This window comes from Pempheris klunzingeri, chromosome 6 (assembly GCF_042242105.1).
Source record: "Pempheris klunzingeri isolate RE-2024b chromosome 6, fPemKlu1.hap1, whole genome shotgun sequence".
In the NCBI taxonomy this organism is placed as follows: domain Eukaryota; kingdom Metazoa; phylum Chordata; class Actinopteri; order Acropomatiformes; family Pempheridae; genus Pempheris; species Pempheris klunzingeri.
The window spans coordinates 3,370,873-3,397,123 of record NC_092017.1 but is presented as its reverse complement, the minus strand read 5'-3'; the positions used below and the strand labels follow the sequence as shown (position 1 = coordinate 3,397,123).

Genomic DNA, 26,251 nt, shown 5'->3' with positions numbered 1-26,251 from the left:
AATGGTAACCTCCCGGATTGCATGCTCCGAAGCCCATAACTCCTTGACCCAGACTAACCCACACATCCACCCCTTGGGCTTAGCACACAATCGTCGTGAGTCCACGCTCAGTACTGAATGAGCCAGTGATGGCACTGTCACATCAAAAGACAACCTAGAGTCGTCTGGCTCCCTTCATATACCATATATATATGGTATTAGCGAATGCTGTCCAACAGGCACATTCCCAAAACCCAAATGACAGGCTGATATAGCAGCCAAATAAACTTTAATGGTGGAGAAAGCCTTGCCATTGTCTAATAAATCCTGCAGGAAGCACAACACTTCCCGAACAGGACTCTGAAAAGAAATTTCTCAAATACGCACCATTTTCCATCATACAGTGAACGCGTAGACGGCGCCCTCGCGCTCTGAATAGTGTCAATCACCCGTAACGGGAGACCCGACTCATTCAAATTCACCCTCTCATGTGCCAAGCCCAAGGAGCTGGTCTTTCAGGGTGCGGGTGAAGTATCTGACCACGCGCCTGTGAAACCAAGTCCCTGCATAATGGCAGCGACCATGGCTGGCAGTGAAGGAGCCACACTGGCTCTGTCATCCATGGACTGCTGGGCCAATAAGGGGCTATCAGAATTAACGATAGCCACTGCTCTTTCTGTCTGATTAGTACCGGAGTAATGAGGCTGAGTGGGGGAAATGCGTAAAGCAGCATGTTCGGCCATGGATGCGCCAGTGCGCAGTGCGCCATTTTCGTAAAATGCAAAGAGATCTACAGACGCTCGGCCGAATCTCTCCCACACCAGGTGAACCCCCTGGCCTCCATTCACCATACACAGGATTCTCTCTGGAGAGCAAATCCGCCCCGCTGTTTAAAACACCAGGGATGTGCATTGCGCTTAATGACAGCAGGTGCTTGCTGCTCCACAATATTAGCCTCTGGGCTAGTTTGTGGAGTGTTATAGAGCGTGTACCACCATGATGGTTTATATAAGCCACCGCTGTCGTATTGTCAGATCTGACCAAAACATGACAATTCTCCAGGAGAGGCAGAAAATGCTTGAAAGCCAGGAAAATTGCGAGCCTCTGGGGCCAGGTTCCGTTCGCGGACCTCCCCTCTAACACCACTCCCCATCCTGCTGGCGAAATTTCTCCACCCTGTCTTTTGACAGAAAAGCCTGAAAAGAAACAGAATTTATTTTGAGGCCCAGAAACACTATAGTCTGAGTGGGAAATAAAACGCTTTCGTGTGATTGACACTGAAACCCAAGCCAGACAGGCTGCTCAACAGTATCCCTCTGTGCTTCCTCCCTGTTGGGAGCGCACAGCAGAAAATTGCTCAAATATGCCAACACTCTGAGACCCCAGGCCCACATAGGGTTCAGAGATGCCTCTACACACTTGCTGAAAACCCTCGGGGCGAGAGACTGATCGAAATGCAGAGTTTGATATTCTTAGGCTACTCCCTGGAAAGCAAACTAGAGAAATTTCCTGTGCACCAGACATATGCATATGAAAATAAGCATCGAGCACCTCGTCTTCCCGTCAAGCGGGCGAGAGGAGCAGTTCGATGTGGCGGTGGGAGTAGCAGCGGTGGCGGCGAAAGACTTTTTACCTCAATGCCTTTGGCCCTGAGCGCCATGCTGGTGAGGTTGTGGCTACTCCGGAGACCGAAAGCTTGGACCTTTAAGACTCCCGCTGTGCCCCCTCACTGCCACGGCTGCGAAACCCGGGCGGGTTAGCGGTGGTGGGCGAGAGTCTTGCGTGGAAGGCAGAGATCAAAGGCTTCCCCCTGCTTCTTCCTCAGGTCGCTAGCCTGTTGCATACAGGTAACAGCCTCCCCAAATAATCCCTTAGCTGACAGGTCAAATGGGGAGTCCATTATGATCTGCTTATCCTGGTCAGGCAGGCTGGAGAGATTCAGCCACAGTGACCTCTCCCCAGTCTCCACAGCCAAGCAGACTTTTAAAACACAGCTGTTGTTTGAATAGAAGAGACATTGCTAAACAGATTTTACACATTTGAAATAAAATGTTCACAGCCTTTCATAAATGTAATATAATTATATTGTTGGGTACAATGTTAATGTTGGAAGTTAATAATAAAATACATACTGTCAGCATTGTTGACTGTATGCATTTTATTTGAATATTGACCTTGGAAAGAGTAGTTGCTGCAAGGCAGCAACAGATCTCAGGGGGGATCCTAAAAACAATGAACAGTGGTTTCTGTTTGTGTTCTGTCAGTGCTGGTGTAGGCCGGACAGGCTGCTTCATTGTGATCGAAGCCATGCTGGAGAGGATGAAACACGAAAAGTCGGTGGACATTTATGGTCATGTAACGTGTATGCGAGCTCAGAGAAACTACATGGTGCAGACAGAGGATCAGTACATTTTCATCCATGAGGCCATGCTAGAAGCTGCAACATGTGGCAACACAGAGGTTCCTGCCCGAAACCTGTATGCTCACATCCAGAAGCTCACTCAGATCCCTCCTGGAAACACTGTCACTGCCATGGAACTGGAGTTTAAGGTAGGTGCCTTTTTTTAGTTGGAGTGCATGTTGACTTTATGCAGCTTGATATTCTATTTAAAGCGGCACTCCAATCACATAACTGGCTCTGCTGTGTTTGTGATGCAACTTTGAGTGCTTTCAACAACATTCAACCTTCCACGCTTAGAGACAAGCTGAGAGTGGATCCCTCCTTCACTTCCTGGATCACTTATTACCTGACAGGATGGCCACACTACGTCAGGTTGAGGAAATGTGTCCCTAAGATGGTGGTGACCAGCACAGGGGCTACACAGAGGACTGTTCTGTCTCCTTTCCTGTTTACCCTGTACATATTGGACTTTTAAATATTACTCTGAGTCCTGCCACATCCAGAAATACTCTGACGACACTGCTATTGAAGCGTGTGTGAGGAAGGGACAGGAAGGGAAGAACGGACCTGGTGAAAGCCTTTAGTGACTGGAGTGAGAAGAATGGCCTCCTATTGAACATCTCCAAGACCAAGGAGATGGTCATGGACTTTTGAAGTTCTAAGCCCCCACTTCAAACAGTCCAACATTCGAGCAAAAGACATTGAGGTGGTGCAATCCTACAAATACCTACATGTGCACCTGGACAACAAACTGTCCAGACTGGTTCCTGAATACAAATGCCCTCTTCAGAAAGGGAGAGAGCCAGCTACATTTCCTCAGGAGGTTCAGGTCATTTGATGTCTGCAGTGAAATGTTATGAAATGTTCTACCAGTCAGTGATGGCAAGTGTACTTTATGCTGCAGTCTGCTTGGGAGGTAACATGACATCTGAGAACACCATGTGGCTGGATAAGCTTGTTGAAAAGGCTGGCTCAGTGCTAGGTAGAAGTCTGGATTGGAGCCTGTCCTGGCAGGACAGAGGAGCAGCTGCAGTGGACAACTCCTCTTGCTGCAGCTAAGGACTGGGTGGTACAGAAGATCCGTTGTCCCCATAGCACAGTCTAGGGCAGTGGCTGGTGACCACCCACTCTCTATCTCCTCTCCCCCCAACTGGATACCTGAATTTCCCCAAGGGGATGAATACAGTAACTCTCTATCTTTTCTTGTTAGGAATTGAACAAGAGCAGCAGCATTTTGCTTTAGGTGTTTTTATGGAGACCAATGAGGAGTGGAACTGGTTGTCAGTACTCTGTGTCATTAAGATATCGACCAAATGTGTGTGAGTTACTTGTTTCTTTTCAGTGAAGTCAGTATGCGTTTATGGTTAGGTATTCACATCTGGGCTGAGGATCAGGTGTCTGAGACGCATCAGAGATTGGCATGTCCTTCTTTCTGTCTCTGCAGAAACTGGCCAATTCTAAAGCACATACCTCAAGATTCATCAGTGCCAACCTGCCGTGTAACAAATTCAAGAATCGCCTGGTGAACATCATGCCTTTTGAGTCCACCCGAGTTTGCCTGCAGCCAATCAGAGGGGTGGAGGGTTCTGACTACATCAACGCCAGCTTTATTGATGGATACAGGTGAGTCTGCAGAAGTCATTTCACTCCAGAATGTGGAACGCAGGAAAAGGAAAACAATAAGGTATTCTACAAAAAGATGTCATAGGGATGGTAGAACTATTTCAAATCAGGATCTGTTCAGCAGCTGCTCCTCTAATGAGCATAGAGGTGGACCCTGTGACTGGCAGCAGTAAATTATACTCACTTATACTTATCAAACTAAGTTGGTCTTATTGACACACCTGTTTATTCTCTCCTGTTTTCCATCTCATAAATGGATAGCCTGTTTGGGATAGGTGACATGCCAGAAATGAACTGATTACTCCAAAATATCTACGACGCTGCCCCTTGTCTGTGACCACAAGACTTTTTCCACTTTGTACAAAGGGATACAATTATGTCTGTCTGTCTATCTATCTATCTATCTATCTTCCTCACTTCACTGATATGATTCTCAGTAGATGGGCACCAATGATCTGGTGGTTTCAATCAGGATGCTGTCTATTGCTTTGCCTTTGTAAAAGCTGACATTAACTTGGTGGGAAAGGGGGAGTGACTGCCTGTCCGGGGTCTGTCTGGGGAGAGAGGAGCCCAATACATAATGGGGGGTCCCCCGGCAGTCTAAGCCTAAAGCAGCATAATTAGGGGCTGGTCCAAGGCCTGAGCCAGCCCTAAACTATGAGCTTTATCAAAAAGGAAGGTTTTTAGCCTATTCTTAAAAGTAGAGAGGGTGTCTGCCCCCCAAACCCAAACTGGAAGAAGATTCCATAGTCCATGGACATGAATTTCTCATTTTTTCATGTGCCTCAATAGAATTTTCAAACTAATGTATTTTTCTATGACCATCCATTTTAATGAATGTCTCCTTCCATCCTGGAAAATCATGTTTAACATGTGAACACTAATAATTCTAGTGTACTAGCACTCTAAGGCATGGGCTAAGTTAGGACTTCCAGTTTTACTTGCAGCACGGATGCGTGTGCCTTGTTCTTGGCTGTCAGCACCTAATGGAGTCCCTGGAGCACCCCCACCCAAGGGAGGACTGAGAAAGAGGCAAGGCTGTTCTATAATTCCGCTCTAATTTCTGTTGAAGTAATTAAGTGTGTAGCGAGAAACAAGAAGCTTCAACACTATCCAAGCTCAACCTTTACGGTGCACAGTGTGGATTAGGGTAGATTCAAATGGGCGGTGGGGGGTAGGATCATAATTATGACGATTAGTGGAGATGTCCAGTGACCTCTATATATGTCAGATGTCGTCATTAACCTCAGTGCCTGGCCATGGTGATATAAGATAGAATGTCAGACAGCAGGGTCACACCAGCATATGGTTGTAAATATAGTATAATTGACTCTTTGCTTTAATTCCTTTAATTACTTGTGAAGTGATTAATATTTAAAGAAATTTCTATTTTTGTTCATTTATCAGGTACAACTTGTATGTTATTGGTTCGCCCATTGTTTCTATCAGTTTAACCAGGTTATCTAAACCATTATTTGGAGGTCAAACTGAAAGTAAGTGCATGTGGAATGGTGTTAATAGTCTTACTTTGCACAGGAAAACAGTGTGCACACAACTGCAGTAAGTACATCGGGTAGAGTAGGAGTAGGAAGTTCCTCCAAATTACAGTTAACCTGCAAGGTGTTACTGAAAGACTTGTGCTGCTTTGACATAATGGCCTTTTATATGTCTGTGTGTGTGTATGGCACCTTTCTAGTCATTTCGACTACTCAAAGCGCTTTTACATCACATCCTCATTCACCCATTCACACATCATTCATTCAGGAGGAATCTAAGTTGGAGGAGACTATTCTTTCACACACTGAAGCTGCTTCAGGAGCAAGTTGGGGTTCAGTGTCTTGCTCACAGACACTTCGACATGCTCCCTCAGAGGAGCTGGGGATACAACCACCAACCTTCTGATTGATGGACGACCCACTCTTTGAGCCAAAGCCGCCCGTCCGTGTCCAGGAGCCCATTACCTCATAATCACTCCAAACCCATCTTACTCCTTGGCTCCTCTTATCCACATGTTGAAGTGTACTTGAGTAGGATACTGTTTCCCAAGTTGCTATAGTTGAACCCAAGCACAAAAGCCCTCTACCCCTTCTGCATGGTTCACCGCTCCCCCCTAGTGACTAGGCCCTGTAACTACTCCAGTGGATCACCCAGAGCCTGGCTGAGCAGCTGTGATGGCATCTGTCATTTTAACAGTGCTGTTGAATTGGGTCTGTGTTCAAGCAAAGCCATTAAAATATTGGTGCACACATTAGCAACAGCTGACTCATCATATTTATTTTAAGGGCTTGTGTAAAATAATATGTATACAACACCTGAAAGCTTCATTTTGCAAATGTGGAATGTCATTTCCCCCAAAAAATATTAAAAGCTATTAATTTATTTTATTTTGTAATATTACTGCCAACCACTGCACCACCATGCCATCCAACCTAAATCATACCGGATAAATTAAATAAATAAAAATGTGCTTTGCACATGTTTTATGAAGAAGGAAATGCACTCAGCATGTTTGTTTGGCCTCAAGAATACACGTAATGCATTTTAGTGAGTAGCACGTGAAAGAGTCTCCTGTTTATTCTGTATGCATAAAATACACAGTTCAACCAGTAGGCAAACAGTTTGATTTTATGCATTGGTTAGGAAGGCAAACATTCAGCTCACTAATGGGGTGACTGGCTCAGAGATGGAAAGGGTCTTCAATCATTCAGAAGGTTGGTGGTTCAATCTCCTGCCAAAGTGCCTTTGGGAAGACACTGTACTGGAATATAGTGAGAATCTCCTCCAAATGTAGTGTGTGGTGTGAGTAGTCGTAAAGACTGAAAAGGTGCTTTACAAGTACAGACCTTTACCTCCACCTCCAACTCCACCAGTGATTCTGACTATCCTGCTATTTAAACTTTAAAGGACACTCATATCACTCTTACTGAGTCATACAAATACTGAGGAATTTGGCTTGACCGCTGACTGTCATTTAAGAATCATATTCAACATTTGACTAAAAAAATAAAAATCAACATTGTACAACAACTTGTACAACATAAGGATGTCTGTCCTCTTCCAACCATGAAGTTATTATGCACTCAGCCTTCATGTCTGTCCTTGACTAAGGAGATATTCTGTGCTGTCATGCTGCCCATCAACTCTTCAGCAGTTAACCCTGTGTATCACACTGTGTATCAGAGTGTGTCAGAGTGTGTATCAGTATGTGTCAGTGTGTATCAGTGCGTATCAGTGTGTGTCAGTATGTGTCAGTGTGTGTCAGTGTGTGTCAGTGTGTATCGGTGTGTGTCGGTGTGTGTCTGTGTGTGTCAGTGTGTATCCGTGTGTCACTGTATTTGTCAGAGTGTGTATCAGTGTGTGCCAGAGTGTGTATCAGTGTGTGTCAGAGTGTGTCAGAAATCAATCAATCAATCTTTATTTATATAGCACCAATTCATAACAGCGTTATCTCAAGACTCTTTCCATAAAGAGCAGGTCTAGACCAAACTCTTTAATTAGAGAGAGACCCAACGATTCAGGAATTCAACATTAAGGATTCAAGAATCCCCACATGAGCAGCATCAGATATTAGGAAACAGTGGCAGGAAGAACTCCCCTTTAACAGGAAGAAACCTCGAACAGACCCAGGCTCAATGTGGGCGGCCTCTGTCAGGGTCTGTGTTGGGTGGAGGTTTGGACAGAGAGAGAGAGAGAGACACACAGAGAGAGAGGGACAACACAAACAGCAACCAACATACTAACAGCGACTATAGCACTAACAATAGGAGTGTGACTAATAAATTAGCAATATGGTAATATTGAAAAATATGACGAGTGGCCGACGATCCGCAGCAGTGATTCATGAAGCCAGAGAACCACAGCAGCAGGACCAGGACCAGGATCCACAGGAACCAGAGAACCACAGCAGCAGGACCAGGATCCACAGGAACCTGAGAGATGAGAAAAGCACAGAAAGGCTCCGGGGAAGATAGCAAGTTAGTAGCAGACATAAGCGGATATGAGACATAATGATGGAGAGGAAGAGGAGGAAAGAGAATAGAGAGGAGCCCAGTGCACCATAGGAGTCCCCCCGCAGTCTAAGCATATAGCAGCATAACTAGGGGCTGGTCCAAGGCCTGAGCCAGCCCTTTACTATATGCCTTATCAAAAAGGAAGGTTTTTAGTCTACTCTTAAATGTAGAGAGGGTGTCTGCCCCCTGAATCCAGACTGGAAGAGATTCCACAGGAGAGGAGCCTGATAGCTGAAAGCTCTGGCTCCATCACTACTTTAGAGGACTTTAGGAACCACCAGTGCAGGCCTGCATTCTGGAGCGCAGTAGGGTATTATGAGTTCTTTAAGATATGATGGAGCCTGACCATTAAGAGCCTTGTAGCTAAATGGTAAATGGTCTGTATTTGTATAGCGCCTTTCTAGTTATTTCAACTACTCAAAGCGCTTTACGTGGCATCCTCATTCACCCATCATTCATACAGGAGGAATGTAATTTGGAGGAGACTATTCTTTCATACTCATTCACACACTGAAGCCATGCTTCGGGAGCAAGTTGGGGTTCAGTGTCTTGCCCAAGGACACTTCGACATGTTGACCCATAGGAGCTGGGGATCAAGCCCCCGACCTTCTGATTGAGGGACGGCCCACTCTACCACTGAGCCACAGCCGCCCGCTAAAGTAAAGAGGTAAGGAGAAGGATTTTAAACTCTATTCTAGATTTTACTGGAAGCCAATGAAGAGAAGCCAGTACAGGAGAAATATGGTCTCTTCTCTTAGTTCACGAGCAGCAGCGTTCTGGACCAGCTGGAGAGTCTTTAACGACTCATTGGGGCAGCCTGATAATAGCGAGTTGCAATAGTCCAACCTAGAAGTGACAAATGCATGGACTCATTTTTCTGCATCATCTATAGACAAGATGGGCCTGATTTTAGCAATATTGCGTAGATGGAAAAAGGCAGTTCTAGAAATCTGTTTAATGTGGGAGTTAAAGGATAAATCTTGATCAAATAAGACTCCCAGATTCCTCACATTGGAGCTGGAGGCCAGAGTAATGCCATCCAGAGCAGTTATGTTGGTAGAAAAGGTGTCTCTAAGGTGTTTAAGGCCGAGCAGAATGACTTCAGTTTTATCTGAGTTTAGCAGCAGAAAGTTGCTGCTCATCCAGGACTTTATGTTCTTAAGGCAGACTTGAAGTTTACTCAACTGATTGGGTTCATCAGGCTTTATTGATAAATATAATTATGTATCATCTACATAACAGTGGAAATTAATGGAGTGCTTCCTGATAATATTACCCGGGGGGAGCATATATGAGGTAAAAAGTACTGGTCCAAGCACTGAACCTTGTGGAACTCCATGTCTGACCTTAGTGTGGACAGAGGATTCATTGTTAACATGTACAAACTGAAATCAATCTAATAAATAGGACTTAAACCAGCTTAATGCAGTTCCATTTATGCCAATGAAGTGTTCAAGTCTCTGTATTAAGATGTGATGGTCAATGGTATCAAATGCAGCACTCAGATCTAACAAGACCAGGACAGAGAGAAGTCCCCTGTCTGATGCCATAAGGAGGTTGTTTGTAACCTTCACCAGTGCTGTCTCTGTGCTATGGTTCGCTCTAAAACCTGACTGAAAGTCCTCAAATAGACTATTAGACTTTAGAAAATTACACAGCTGGTTGGCTACAACTTTCTCCAGGATCTTTGAGAGAAAGGGAAGGTTGGATATAGGTCTATAGTTGGCTAATACACCTGAATCAAGAGTGGGCTTTTTCAGGAGAGGTTTAATTACTGCTACTTTAAAGGACTGTGGTCCGAAGCCTCTTAGTAAAGACTGATTGATCATGTCCAGTAAGGATGTGCTAATTAAGGGCAGGACTTCCTTAAGTAGCCCAGTAGGAATGGGGTCGAGGAGACATGTTGACGGTTTGGATGAGGAGATTATTGAAGTTAATTCAGGAAGATCAATTGGAGAGAAACAGGTCTAACAGCTGTTTTGATGATTCCTAAATTTGAGGTTGAGTCAGAGCCTGTTGAGGGTAGGAGGTGATGAATTTTGTCTCTAATAGTTAGAATTTTATCATTAAAAAAGCTCATGAAGTCGTTGCTACTGAGCTCTGAGGGAACACAAGGATCAATAGAGTTCTGGCTCTTTGTCAGCCTGGCTATTGTGCTGAACAGAAATCTAGGGTTGCTTTTATTTTCTTCTATTAATGAGGAGTAGTAGGTGGCTCTAGCATTACAGAGGGCCTTTCTATAGGTTTTAAGACTATCTTGCCAGATTAAACGGGAGTCTTCCAATTTGGTGGCACATCATATCCTTTCAAGTTTCCGTGAATATTGCTTAAGCTCAAGTGTCTAGGGAGCTTGTCTCTTTTCTTTAATTATCTTCTTTTTTAGAGGGGCGATGGAGTCTAGTGTCATTCACAGTGAACCTGCAGCACTATCAACCAGATAATCAATTTGGGAGGGGCTAAGATTAGCATAGCGGTCACCCATAGCACAGGGACACACTGGCTGAAATACTGAAGGAATCACCTCCCTAAATTTGGCAACAGCACTATCAGATAAGCATCTAGTGTGGACCTTTCTGTCATATAGTGCATAGTCCAGTAACAAGAAATCAAATGTTATCAGGTAATGGTCCGATAGAATAGAGTTATGTGGAAATATTGTTAACTGTTCAATTTCAACACCATAAGCCAGAACAAGGTCAAGGTGTGGTTAAAACAGTGCGTCGGTTCATTTACAATCTGGGAGAAGCCAATTAAGTCCAATAGTGAGACAAAAGCAGTGCTGAGACCATCATTATCATTGTCCACATGAATATTTAAGTCACCTACTATAATCACTTTGTCCACACTAAGGACTAAATCTGATAAAAACTCTGAAAACTCAGTTAAGAATTCAGAGTACGGGCCAGGAGGTCGGTACACTGCAACAACTCTATTAGACCCCATTCCTACTGGACTACTTAAGGAGTCCAGTAGGTAGCAACACGTCCTTACTGGATATGACAAATCAGTCTTTACTAACAGGCTACGTACCACAGTCCTTCAAAGTAGCAGTAATTAAACCTCTCCTGAAAAAGCCCATTCTTGATTCAGGTGTATTAGCCAAATAAACACCTATATCCAACCTTCCCTATCTCTCCAAGATCCTGGAGAAAGTTGTAGCTAATCAGCTGTGTAATTTTCTAAAGTCTAATAGTGTATTTGAGGATTTTCAGTCAGGTTTTAGAGCGAACCATAGCACAGAGACAGCACTGGTGAAGGTTACAAGCGACCTCCTCATGGCATCAGACAGAGGACTTCTCTCTATACTGGTCTTGTTAGACCTGAGTGCTGCTTTTGACACCATTGACCATCACATCCTGTTACAGAGACTGGAACACTTCATTGGCATAAAAGGAACCACATTAATCTGGTTTAAGTCCTATTTATTAGATCAATTTCAGTTTGTACATGTTAACAATGAATCCTCTGTCCACACTAAGGTTAGACATGGAGTTCCACAAGGCTCAGTGCTTGGACCAATACTTTTTATCTTATATATGCTTTCTCTGGGTAATATTATCAGGAAGCACTCCATTAATTTCCACTGTTATACAGATGATACACAATTATATTTATCAATAAAGCCAGATGAACCCAATCAGTTGAGTAAACTTCAAGTCTGCCTTAAGGACATAAAGTCCTGGATGAGCAGCAACTTTCTGCTGCTAAACTCAGATAAAACTGAAGTTGTTCTGCTTGGCCCCAGACACCTCAGAGACACCTTTTCTACCAACATAACTGCTCTGGATGGCATTACTCTGGCCTCCAGCTCCAATGTGAGGAATCTGGGAGTCTTATTTGATCAAGATTTATCCTTTAACACCCACATTAAACAGAGTTCTAGAACTGCCTTTTTCCATCTACGTAATATTGCTAAAATCAGGCCCATCATATCCATAGATGATGCAGAAAAATGAGTCCATGCATTTGTCACTTCTAGGTTGGCAAAGCATATAGTTAAGGGCTGGATCAGGCCTTAGACCAGCCCCTAGTTATGCTGCTATAGGCTTAGACTTCCGTGGGACTCCTATGGTGCACTGGGCTCCTCTCTATTCTCTATCCTCCTCTTCCTCTCCATCATTATGTCTCATGTCTGCCTAATGCCTGCCACTAACTTGCTATCTTCCCCGGAGCCTTTCTGTGCTTTCTCATCTCTCTGGTTCCTATGGATCCTGGTGCTGGTCCTGCTGATGTGGTTCTCTGCTTCATGAATCACTGCTGCGGATCGTCGGCCACTCGTCATGTTTTTCAATAATATCATACTGCTAATCTTTTAGTCACACTCCTATTGTTAGTGCTGTTAGTGCGTTTCAATAATACCATACTGCTAATCTTTTAGTCACACTCCTATTGTTAGTGCTATAGTCACTGTTAGTACGTTGGTTGCTGTTTGTGTTGTCTCTCTCTCTCTCTCTGTCCAACCTCCACCCAACGCGGACCCTGACAGAAGCCGTCGAGGTTTCTTCCTGTTTAAGGGGAGTTCTTCCTGCCACTGTTGCTCAATATAATATCTGATGCTTGCTCATGTGGGAATTCTTGAATCCTTAATTTTGAATTCCTTAATCATTGGGTCTCTCTCTAATTAAAGAGTTTGGTCTAGACTTGCTCTTTATGTAAAGCGTCTTGAGATAATGCTGTTGTGAATTGGCGCTATATAGATAAAGATTGATTGATTGATTGATTGAACAATTAAGACTGGTTTCAGTGTTTTCCAGGTTGGGTGTAAGCATTAGGCCGTATGATAAAGGACCGCTTCCTTTACTCATCACTGTTCTCTGTAGCAGAAGGTTGGATGGACGTCCTCACAGTAAAAAGAAACATCCATCTCACGTCGCTCATTCATCAAGCTCTACTGTTGAAGGTTCCAAACTCCGTCACATCTCACTTAAATCCAATAGCTACAGTTCCGGTGTCTGAATAAGTTTCGCCCTCATGTATGCAGTAACGCTGACAGAACTGCTTTCAGGTACTATGCTCTGTTTACATGGAATCCCCTTGGAGATTTTAAAACCTTATTACCAGATGTTTCCTATGATTCTTAGAACTTTTTCTTTAAAACTTTTCTTTTTATGTAATCATGTTAGTATGTTTTTGGGCAGCTGTGGCTCAGAGGTAGAGTGGCTCGTCCCTCAATCGCTGGTTCGATCCCAGACTCCTGTGAGTCAGCATGTCGAAGTGTCCTTGGGCAAGACACTGAACCCCAACTTGCTCCTGAAGCAGGTCCCGTGTGTGAATGTGTGTGGAAGAATAGTCTCCTGCAACTTAGATTCCTCCTGGATGAATGAATGATGTGTGAATGGGTGAATGAGGATGTGATATAAAAGTGCTTTGAGTAGACAAAATGACTAGAAAGGTGCTGTACAAATACAGACCATTTTGTGTTTTTGAATGTTGGTTGCTCTCAGGTGTGTCTTTCAAAAGAGAAGACTGCCTCATTAGATAAAGATAAAATTCAATAAATAAATTGGCCATCACCTGTATTTTTATTACAGTAAAATTAAATTGTGCATAGATTTGTCTCTGTTCCAATTTGCAGGCAGCAGAAAGCATACATGGCCACCCAGGGTCCCTTAGCTGAGACCACAGAGGACTTCTGGAGAATGTTGTGGGAACACAACTCCACCATTGTAGTCATGCTCACCAAACTCCGCGAGATGGGACGGGTAACACATCACAATCACTTCTTATGTCATGCTATGTCCGAGTGTAAATCAATATCATATCACATTTACTAAAATGAAAGCCTTAAGTCATCCCAAAAGGTAAGGAAATCTGATTTTAGATATACTACACTTAACTAAACAAAATTTGTGTGAATGCGCTAATTCAGAGTACAAATGTTGATAGTTCCTAGAGGAGAAAAACAGGCACAAAATATACAAATATAATGAATATGCTTCTTAACATGACTGACTTGATAGACTTGAGATGATATGAAATGCATCTAAAGTTTGTTAAATCTGCATTCTACTGTGTAACATGGAAACACCTTTGAATTGTAATGCCTCAGACTGATGAGCAGGCTGGCAGCCCTTGCCATTAGTGTATAATGGTGCGTGAATGGGTGAATTTAGTATTAAAGCGCTATGAGTTGTCCAAAAGACTGATCAGGTGCCTTACAAGTAATGTCCATTTACCATTTACCATGTACTTTGTGTAAACTTAAATCATATTACCTGTTATCTTTTGGCAATTATTAATATACTTTCAAACATAATATTTCAATTTACCGTGAATATCTGAGTACATGAATATATGTGAAAGTTAAAGTTATTTTTAGCATCTAAAGTACAAAATAGCTTTTGTAAATATAGCTAATTATAGTCTCTTATATTCTTCACAATCATCATAATTTTCTTGCCTCAAAGTCAGCTTCTTAAAAGATAAATAATATATATAGATAATAAATCTGACGTTTTCCTCTGTACATTTAAATGTGTCGGTGCGGTTATACGCTGACGCCACTCCTGTCAGGGTCATTAGATAAATAAGCAGACCTTATTGTCTCACGGAGCCATTTGTTTCCACAGCATGCACATGTTTGTGTCTCACATGAATGATGAACAGGTTCAGGAAGCACAGGAGGGTCAATAGGGGCTTTGCCTATCAAATATGTGAGCTTTATAATGATCAGGATTTTTTATTGGTCACAGTGGCTATGACATCTATTGTATTTTTTTACATTACGATACTCTACATTATATATTATACTATATGCTCATTCTATATTAAATGTCTTATTCTAAGCTATACTACGATACTGTTATACATTATGTTATACTATATGCTACTGTATACTGAATATAAATTTAATTATACTATGTATTGCATAACATGCTAAAAACAGACAACTCTAAATATAATTACATAATCATATTATACAATATTATGATAAACTACTATAGCTGGTGGTATCACATTAGTCTTAAAATATACTATACTTCACTGCTACTGATCACACCACTGTGTCACTTGGACTGAGACAGTATTGAAGCTGATTGAAAGAAAGCCAAGAGTGTGAAAAGCCGTCATCACAGCAAAAGGTGAATAATCTAAAAAAAACAAACATATTCTGGACACTTTTTTTTTTAACTACATAATTCTATGTGTTCATTCATAGTTTTGAGGTCTTCAATATTAATGTACAACATAAATAATAATAAACATAAAGAAAAATCATTGAATGAGAAGGTGTGTCCAAACTTTTGACTGTACATTTTATAGACTTAACTTAATCCATTTATCTGGACTTGTTTCTGTCTTTGTGCTGCTATAACACCCACATTTCCCCTCTGAGGATTCCCTTATCTTATTTTATATTTTTCAAAGATAAGGCAAAACTGAAAAAGTCAGAAATCCTGATTACATGCACCACACACTGTGATACATGTCTTCTCTCCATTCTATAGGAAAAGTGCCATCAGTACTGGCCTGCAGAGCGCTCTGCACGTTACCAGTACTTTGTTGTGGACCCCATGGCTGAGTACAACATGCCTCAGTATATCCTGAGAGAGTTCAAAGTCACAGACGCCAGGGTAGGTTCTCCTGCCAAGCTCTGCTGTTGCTGTGTGTGGCAGCAGTAGGTAGAAGGCTTCAGCTCAGCTCATTTTAAATGGTAAGGACATAAACGTCCTGTAGGGAGCTATTTTTATAACAGAATGTTCTGGCAGAGTTCAGCAGGAGGATTTGGTCTGTGCTGCTAAAGGTGGTATGACTGGCCATGACTGAGACCAGGGCTGCTATATCTATTGATGATATACAGTTTGCTTCCCTGCAAAATTTATACGAAAACTCTTCTACTATGCATCTATGATGTGATTTGGAGCTCCACTTTGCAATATTGGTACATGAAAATACAGCCTTTAGTCTCTTTTGGCCAAAGACTTAAGTCTTAAGTCTGCCACTGTTGTGTACAATAACAGCAGAGGACATGAAGGGAAAAAAATCAAAAATCAAGTCAATATCAGAGGTCTGAGCTTTGAAGATCTTATGTACAGGATCTGGAACTTTCAGACTCTGGTGACACCTACTGGTGGCACAAAAACACACTGGCAGACAATGTCCCTCCTTCCATAAACCTGAACTAGAGCCCTGAGCTGAAAGAGCTCAAAGCAAGTCATAGACTGCACCACTTTTTTAATGTGCAATAATCACAGTACACAGTACACACTGGGGCATTAATATGATCTGATTTAGAAAGACCTGAGGGTAGAGCAGATTACAAAACACTAAACAACTATGCTGCTAATATTTTGGAACACTATATTCTTGGGACATTTTGGGACATTATGTAACAAAAGTACTGAAAGCACCAATCCCATTTTACTTAGCTGTGCCTTGGTAAGACGCATGGTTGCTTTTCATGGTTTGACAACAAGTAAAATTGTGCACAAACACATTCAAAAAGAGAAACTCTGACAGTCAATAGACTGAATAATGACCTTTCTCTTGACTTTACTTGAACAGGAGGGACATGATTTGTATTTATGTGCTGTACAGTCTATGTGAGACTATATATGTGTAGTATGTATATATGTGTGGAAAATTAAAACAAGATGGCCTGGAGGTAGAAGACAACAGTACTAATGCCTAGGTTTACCAGAGAAAGTAAAGCCTTCTTCAGTGATGTGTTGCCCCCAGCACTCCATCTTGCAGGAGTGGGCTGTAGATTTGTGAGTCACTTAATGCCAGCATCTGTCTGCATTCCCCTGTGTTTATCAGGATGGTCAGTCAAGGACCATCAGGCAGTTTCAGTTCACTGACTGGCCAGAGCAAGGAGTGCCAAAAACTGCGGAGGGATTTATCGACTTCATTGGCCAAGTCCACAAAACTAAGGAGCAATTTGGACAAGATGGACCAATCACTGTGCACTGCAGGTAACTGTGTATGTGTGTGTGAAAATAAAATGTGAGGAACACATTGGGAACAAAAATAATTTAAATAAAAACGATGTATAGGGAAAAAAACCAATACGTTTCGTAAATGAGGTGTTTGATGTGACCAAGAAGTCAGTAGTGTGTGTCAGGATGGAGTTATCATTATTATTTATTATAAACAAGTCGTCAGGGTCGCTGGAGGGAGGGGGGAGCTGGAGCCAATCCCAGCTGACTTCGGGCAGGGTACACCCAGGACTGGTTGCCAGTCAATCACAGGCCACTCTCACCAATTAACCTAAGGTACAGGTCTTTGGATTGTGGGAGGAAGCCAGAGTACCTGAGAACATGCAAACTCCTCACATGCAAACTCCACACAGAAAGACCTCAGGTTCAAACCGGGATTCAATCCTGGAACCTTCTTGCTGTGAGGCAACAGTGCTAACCACCGCACCACCATGCTGCCCACACTGACAGTTCACCTGTTTGATTTGCAGCCTAATACTCACTGTGTCTGTCTGATGACAGCTCTTTCAATGCATGTACATACTGATATAATGTTACTGCAGATATGTATCTCTTATATTTAGAAAGCTATTCCCTAATTTGATTCTATTTAAAACTTAATTACAAAATAATATAATATAAATTCTTCTCTTGTTGTTGTTCAGTTGCATTAGTGTATGGAGTCGGTTGGTATTAATGGGTGTTTAAAATATGATGTTTTATGATGTTTGTATGTCTTTTATATTTTATTGTTAATACCATATTACAGAATGTAATCCAACATAAGAGCACAAAAGCAGCCTCAAACAATGAAAATATGAATCAAAACCTCTTTGACACAAAGTTTAGAAAAGTTGGAATTTAGCGTAGACTGTTCTATTGGATCTCATTACCTTCTGCCGGCAGAGACATGAGGAGCTGCTGCCTGTTGGGTTTCAACATCTATTTCCTTATTCCCATAATCCCTTGAGCTTTGAGATCTTCCCATTCAAACAGCATTGCAGCTTTCCTGAAGGGATTTTCAGGCAGATTTGCAGATGAGTTCATTTCAACCCAACAGAATAGTCAGAAGCTTGTTTGACAAAATGGGCAAGAGCACAGTTGAGCTTGCTCCACAAGATTCTTTAGAGATTTGTTGAAGTTTAGATTTCTGACAGAAGCAACTATCAAAGTGGTGGTTCCATGTGTTCTTGTCAGGTTCCTATTTTCTACCATGATTTGATTTGGCCTTCAGATGTATATGTGCATGTGGGTGATGAACATTTTTTTTAATGAGCGTCTTATAATGTATGTATCCACTAGTGCCGGTGTTGGGCGCAGTGGTGTGTTCATCACCCTGAGCATCGTCCTGGAGAGGATGAGATACGAGGGAGTGGTTGACCTCTTCCAGACCGTCAAGATGCTCCGAACTCAGAGGCCGGCCATGGTGCAGACAGAGGTATGATCAGCTGCTGCTGGACTGCATGGCTAGCAGGACATAAAGGAGACAAAGGAAAATGGCATGTCCAGATGAGTAGAGCATGGGGGTGAACATACAACTGAAAATTCTAGAATGTTAAGCTGAACATGTGTGATTGAAAAACAAAAACATGAAAACCCAGATATACAAAGCTCAAAAAACACAGCAGCAAATCATACCAAGACATCATGACTACTGGCTTGGATTGGAGAAGGCATTTCTTTAAACATGGTGCATTCGTGCTCAGTGTGCCAACACACACTTACATGCAAACACACAAGCGTACAGACATTATTCCAGCTAACATTTAATTGGTAAGACTGTTGATGAAGACATCGAGATTTAGACAAATGTTGAATGAATTAATGAAAAATGTACAATGCTACACATTAGCATTATCAATATTACTGTAGCAGCATTTTAATGTTGAAATTGATCAAGGTGGAGTCATTATAGCCACTTCTCCTATTGTTGATGTAGTTTCAGGCAAAACTGTGGTGGAATAGCAGTATGAGGTAGCATAAAATGTATATACTGAAGTAAATACCTCCACATGGTACACAGGACAGTACTCAGAACAGCTATATGTATTTGTAGTGGTGAACCCTCACTAACTGCACAGCTCCCCTTAGCTCTACAGAGCTTTCTAGCAGATTTCAGCTCTTTGCTTTGGTTTCATGTCTTAACCTTTTCAATCACTCTCACCGCTCTAAGAGCATTAAACATAAGTCCTCCCTGATATATCTTTTCTCTGCATTTTTTCTTACTGTTTTACCTCTGGCTTCCCACATACACTTAGACTGACCAAAATATTGTTTTTTGCCTTTAGGATCAGTACCAACTGTGCTACCGAGCTGCTCTGGAGTATCTGGGTAGCTTTGATCACTATGCAACATAACCCCACCCAGAAAGACACCCTCCGAAGAGTTTGGTGTCTCCTCTGAGCCGAATCCACTGAGATCCATCAGTCCCTGCAGCCTGATGGGGAGGCTGCATGGAGGACTGATGAAGAGGTTACCACAGCAGAGACTGGGGAGGACAGAGGAGAGGGGGCAGAAGAACCTCCTCCTGGAGTGGTGCCATGATTCTGCCACAGACCCCACTCCAAAACCTCCCAAGCAACCTTGAAGAACTTGTATTCATGCTTCACTCTGATTCTTGACTGTGTACTCCCCGCACTCCCAAATTTCTGCCTCCTCCTAATAGCAAAAACCATTTTTCTGTCGTTTTCATTTATACTCATCACTACTATGTTATTATGAATAGTCAGAATCTATTTTGGATTCTTACATTGGTTACTATATGTCGTAATGGATCTTTTTAACGTGCTTATGTTTTTATTATAATTTTATTAGTAAAAAAGACACGATCCATCCATCCATTATCTGTACCGCTTATCCGTCAGGGTCGAAGGGGAGCTGGAGCCAATCCCAGCTGACTTCGGGCGAGAGGCAGGGTACACCCTGGACTGGTCGCCAGCCAATCACAGGGCCAACACATAGAGACAGACAACCATTCATGCTCACACTCACACCTACGGGCAATTTCAGAGTCACCAGTAACCTAACCTGCATGTCCAAAAGACACCATGATCTCACTTATTAATACTAGAAAGCATATACTCACAGCTGCTAATAATTTTATTTTGTACCATAGATACAATATTCTAATCTTATCATTGCTTAGTTGGTCTTTTTAAGGGGGAAATATGGGACTTGACATTGTGTCCAACAGAATGGCTGATCTAATAAACAGATCAAATAAACAGACAGCAGTAGAAGTTTGTGAAATGCAGTTTGAAATGAACCTGTGGCTATGATTATGAAAAACTATTCATATTTGACCAACTGCTAGCATGTACACGGTTTCTTCACTAATTGTTGACTAATTTTCTAAAAGCATTCAGAGATCTGGAGAGGAAATCTAAAGTGAGTGTAAGCACCATAGTTTTCACATCCCATCGTAAGGTGGACTCAGGTAGACAGCCAGGTGTGATGAAATGAAATACTGGTCACATGCTCTATGCATAAAAAAACATTGCAGAAATTGATGATGACTTCTGACAAAAATCCATCCCAATTCATGACAAGACCTCTCAATGCCGAATAGCTGCACAACCTTAGAGAATGAGTCTGGCTTTATTCTATTACATTCTTTTCTTACTAGCAACAAACTCCATGAGCATCAAAGCCAACCATGCCTTAGTCTCTCCATGCTTTCTGACTTCTTTGTCCGTGTCGCTCAAGTGTATTAGTTTCTACTGAAACTTTCATTTCTAAAAATGACCCACAAATAAATAGTTTGAATTTTAAAGACAGATTCAGTAATTGTCTGATAACAAGTTGACACTAGTTTTTAGCAAATGTTGTCAGCCAGAGCAACAGTTTGACTCACTGGTGTATTTTTCATAGCTTTTGGACTACATTGGAGCTCTGTGGCTCAGAGGAAGATGATGTATCAGGCTGCGACACACAAACAGGACTTCACAGATACATTCACTGTTGCTTTGGACTAACAATGGAAAAAAATTAAACATCATCTAAATCTTCCTTTAAGTAAACTTTAGATGCACAATCCCTGATGTTATTGTAGCTAACAACACCCTAAATCCCAGAATATCCAATGTGTTGATATTCTTAAACCTAAATGTTCAAGTTCAAAGCAGAATTTTAAAGGTGCCTTATGTAAGATTTGGCCAGATGATAGCTTAAAATATTTAAACATTTACTTACAATATCAACCAGACTGACTATCAGTGTTGACATTATGTCCAAGACATCCATGTATTGTGTTGTAGAGATATCTACTGAAGTTAGCATGCTAAGCAGCCATCCCTGGCCCGTCCTGTCTCATAATACCATTTTGTACCTGATGACAATAGTGAGTCATTGCAATATCCAGCCTGCCCTTAGTTCAAACACAGCAATGGCTGAAGCTCTTAGCAATAACATAGTTGTAGCTAGTAAGTTAGATTGCATGGGCCCATTAATAACCACTAATAACCAATCGGGAGAGATCGCAAGTTTAGAAAGTTTGATATTCATTGCTGAGGACAATGCAAGGTTTATTATACATAACTACACTAACTACACAACCCTGAACAGTATCATCACTGCAATGCTGCCCCCTATTTGTCTGAAGCAGGTTGCCACATCTTCATATTGCACCTTTAGAATATTGTAAATGGGCTTGGAGGAAATTTAGGAATGTGGAAGCACTATTAGATCATATGAAAAAACTCGGAAAGTAGAATGGGTCAGTTTAACACAATCACAAAAAACACAATTCTTTCACGTACCCTTAGGTTGCCATCAGCCAGAGTTCATTAAAGTTAGCTTAGCTTAGCTGACAAGGTTTCAAACTTTCAAACATACAATCTGGTTTCTGCTGCTTGTACTCATTTCACAAAACTTCCAGACATTGTGTTGACACAAAAATAACCCAGGTGTGTTGGATCATGGAGCATATACAGTACACTGGAGTGGAGTACACAGCACCAACATGACGTTCAGGGAGGTGATTTAGTGATCCCCACACTAAACCCCAATCATCTTTTGACCTGTCCTGCACCTTTGTGTTTGCATCCATGGTTTAACAAAGACTTGTTAAAGTTCTTGATAAAGTGGACCATAAAACACACAGAGTCACACTGTATGGGTCCTATCTGTTGTAAACATGGTCTGTTTTCTATTTGTTCATAAAAAGCAGAGAAAAATGTCTGGAAAACCTTGACATTAATAAAGTTGAATAATTGGGTTTTTAATATAAATGTTGTGGATTTCTTCTCACTTCTGAGCCCTGTGAAACTGTGGTGGACATCTGCCCATCTGAGCAGGACAGATGATGAAAATAATGCAGAGTTGCATAATACATATACACATTATTCTCTCCCTCCTCTTTTTCACTCCATTCTCCTCTTAAGTAGTGTTTCACATTAGCAGTGTTTCACGTCATGAGGAAAGATTCATATGTAAATCTTAACCAGAGAAAACTGAATTTCAGTAAGAGGGACTAAAGTTTTCTTTTGCTATAATGACATTTTATTTAGTTTAGAAACTATTTATGATCCTGCCACAGCGGCAGTGCCACCATTCCTACAGGATTTCTTCATAGCTGAAATATGTCTGTGAAGATTCTCAGTCATCCAGGTCATAGTTATTCCTTAAGAGTTGAGCAAAAGTCAACTGGTTCAGAACTGAAGAAGCCTCTTGGATGAGAGGTGAAACATCTTCATGTACCTTCAACAAGTCCAGTTGACTTTCATAGCTGAAACATACCCATGAGGGATTTTTTCTAATGAAGATCAGTGTTATACTGTAAATGGTAATGGTCTTCTTGTAGTCTTTTGGAGCACAGGACACATGTGGACTGGACGAGCCAGAATCAAACCGCCAAACTTGTGATGAGAGGCCCACTCTTCCACTGAGCCACAGCCACCAACACAGTACTGGTCTGTGCAGTGCTGGATTATATCATTTACATGTATAAAAACGGCAATAAATCACTAAAGAGTGAAAGTGAAGTCAAAGTCAGGTAAAAATACATTTTGCATTATCAACAATGTATTTAAAGTATCAAACTAAAAGCATGTACTATGCAGAATGGCACTTTGCAAAGTATATTATTGGATTTTTTATTGGACAATAGAAGACCCCTATGCCAATCGTAGCCCCTCCCAAATTGATGATCTGGTCGATAGTGCTTCAGGCTCCCTGCGAATAACACTAGACTCCATCGCCCCTCTAAAAAAGAAGATAATTAAAGAAAAGAGACAAGCTCCATGGTTTAATTCCCAGACTGGTGAACTTGAACAATATTTGCGGAAACTTGAAAGGTTATGGCGTGCCACCAAATTGGAAGAATCCCGCTTAATCTAGCAAGACAGTCTGAAAACCTATAGAAAGGCCCTCTGTAATGCCAGAGCCGCCTATTACTCCTCACTGATAGAAGAAAATAAAAACAGCCCTAGATTTCTGTTCACCACGTTAGCCAGGCTGACAATGAGCCAGAACTCCACTGATCCTTGTGTTCCTTTAGAGCTCAGAAGCAACGACTTCATGGGCTTCTTTAATGATAAAATTCTAACTATTAGAGACAAAATTCATCACCTCCTACCCTCAACAGGCTCTGATTCAACCTCAAACTTAGGAATCATGGAAACAGCTGTTAGACCTGATGTGCATTTGGACTGTTTCTCTCCAATTGATCTTCCTGAATTGGCTTCAATAATTTCCTCATCCAAACCGTCAACATGTCTCCTAGACCCCATTCCTACTGAGCTACTTAAGGAGGTCCTGCCCTTAATTAACACGTCTTTACTGGATATGACAAATCAGTCTTTACTAGCAGGCTACGTACCACAGTCCTTCAAAGTAGCAGTAATTAAACCTCTTCTGAAAAAGCCCACTCTTGATTCAGGTGTATTAGCCAACTATAGACCTTTATCCAACCTTCCCTTTCCCTCAAAGATCCTCGAGAAAGTAGTAGCCAACCAGCTGTGTAATTTTCTAAAATCTAATAGTGTATTTGAGGATTTTCAGTCAGGTTTTAGAGCAAACCATAGCACAGAGACAGCACTGGTGAAGGTTACAAACGACCTCCTTATGGCATCAGACAGAGGACTTCTCTCTATACTGGTGTTGTTAGACCTGAGTGCTGCATTTGATACCATTGACCATCACATCTTATTACAGAGACTTGAACAGTTCATTGGCATAAAAGGGACCACATTAAGCTGGTTTAAGTCCTATTTATTAGATCGATTTCAGTGTGTACATGTTAACAATGAGTCCTCTGTCCACACTAAAGTTAGACATGGATTTCTACAAGGTTCAGTGCTTGGACTGATACTATTTACCTTATGCATGCTTCCTCTGGGTAATATTGTCAGGAAACACTCCATTCATTTCCATTCCTATGCAGATGATACCCAATTATACTTATCAATAAAGTCAGATGAATCCAATCAGCTGACTAAACTTCAAGTCTACCTTAAGGACATAAAGTCCTGGATGACCAGCAATTTCCGGTTGCTAAATTCTGCTTGGCCCCAGTCACTGTACTGGCTTCTCTTCACTGGCTTCCTATAAAATTTAGAATAAATTTAAAATCCTTCTCCTCTTAAGGGTCAGGCTCCATCATATCTTAAAGAACTCATAGTACCATACTACCCCACTCAAGCACTGCACTCCCAGAATGCAGGCCTTCTGGTGGTTCCAAAAGTCCTCTAAAGTAGTGCAGGAGGCAGAGCTCTCAGCTATCAGGCTCCTCTCCAGTGGAATCTCCTTCCAGTTTGGGTTGGGGGAGCAGACACCCTCTCTACATTTAAGATTAGGCTGAAAACCTTCCTTTTTGATAAAGCCTATAGTTTAGGGCTGGCTCAGGCCTTGGAGCAGCCCCTAGTTATGCTGCTATAGGCTCAGACTGCTGGGGGACTCCCATGATGCACTGGGCTCCTCTCTCCTCCTCTTCCTCTCCATCCTGATGCTTCATGTCTCTTTAATGTCTATTACTAACTTGGCATCTTCCCCGGAGCCTTTCTGTGCTTTTCTCATCTCTCTGGTTCCTGTGGATCCTGGTCCTGGTTCTCCTGCTGTGGTTCTCTGGTTCCTGTGGATTCTGGTCCTGGTGATCCTGCTGTGGTTCTCTGGCTTCTTGAATCACTGCTGCAGATTGTCAGCCTCTGCCGCTTTTTACTGATATTAGTCCTGTTTAGCCCTGCTACCATATTGCTAATTTCTTAGTCACATTCCTATTGTTAGTGCTATAGTTGCTGTTAGTATGTTGGTTACTGTTTGTTTTCTCTCTCTCTCTCTCTCTCTCTCTCTCTCTCTGTCTGTCCAACCTCCACCCAACATGGACCCTGACAGAAAGGCTTATGTTCAAGGTTTCTTCCCGTTAAAGGGGAGTTCTTCCTGCCATTGTTGCCTAATATAATATCTGATGCTGCTCATGTGGGAGATACACTGTTATGAATTGGCACCATATAAATAAAGATTGATTGATTGATTATGATTATTAGTGATGCATTCACATGTAAGCAGCATTTCAATTTCAAACCCGTCAAGATCAAGATCAAAAGATCAAAGATCAAAAGTCTTTATTGTCATTATACTGCTACAACAACAATACAACGAAATTGAGATGACACTCCCTGAGATTTAAATATAACTATACAGATATAAACAAATATTAGAAAACATATAAAATAAATATAATAGAACACAATAGAACACAGAACAGAACACAGTGAAGACTATATACACACAATGGGGTAGTGCAAATGATAAGTAGCTGCAAATAAGTCAATGACGGTGATTGGAACTGCTTCTGTAGTTCATAACAATGTCACATACCAATGATAGGCATTTTCAGACTCATATTCTTAAAATTTGACAGTTTAACAAAAAAGAGAAATGAATCAACAAAAAACAATAAAAAGAAAAAAACAACACTAAAAGGAATTTGTCCATAAGAAGAATGTCCCCAGTGTGTGGACACAGCATTGACAATGTCCGTCCTAGTAGAGGTTATAGAGCCTATATAAAACAGCTGACTTGACTTGATACTATAACATACTGTGAGGAGATGAAATGAACAGAACAACAAATCGGTAAACGGTAAAACATGTGGTTCTTGGTAGCCTGCTCTGAATATGCCTTGTCATAGGCATGGATGGGAGGATGAAGAATGGTAAATGGTCTGTATTTGTAGAGCGCCTTTCTAGTCATTTTGACCACTCAAAGCGCTTACGTGACATCCTCATTCACACATTCACACATCATCCATTCAGGAGGAATCTAAGTTGGGGGAGACTATTGTTTCACACACATTCAGTGCCCAAGGCTTAGGGGAGCCGGGG

General features: G+C 41.7%; 1 protein-coding gene across 1 annotated transcript in view; it reads left to right on the top strand.

The window, feature by feature from the left end:
• ptprfa (protein tyrosine phosphatase receptor type Fa) overlaps positions 1-19,288 on the top strand; it is a 208,441-nt gene extending 189,153 nt beyond the window's left edge. The window contains exons 24-30 of the mRNA XM_070832882.1: positions 2,244-2,529; positions 3,825-4,003; positions 13,589-13,715; positions 15,462-15,587; positions 16,774-16,928; positions 18,234-18,369; positions 19,220-19,288. Of these exons, the coding sequence (XP_070688983.1) occupies positions 2,244-2,529; positions 3,825-4,003; positions 13,589-13,715; positions 15,462-15,587; positions 16,774-16,928; positions 18,234-18,369; positions 19,220-19,288 (1,078 nt within the window). The remainder of the gene's footprint in view (positions 1-2,243; positions 2,530-3,824; positions 4,004-13,588; positions 13,716-15,461; positions 15,588-16,773; positions 16,929-18,233; positions 18,370-19,219) is intronic.
• The last annotated feature ends 6,963 nt before the right edge of the window (positions 19,289-26,251 follow it).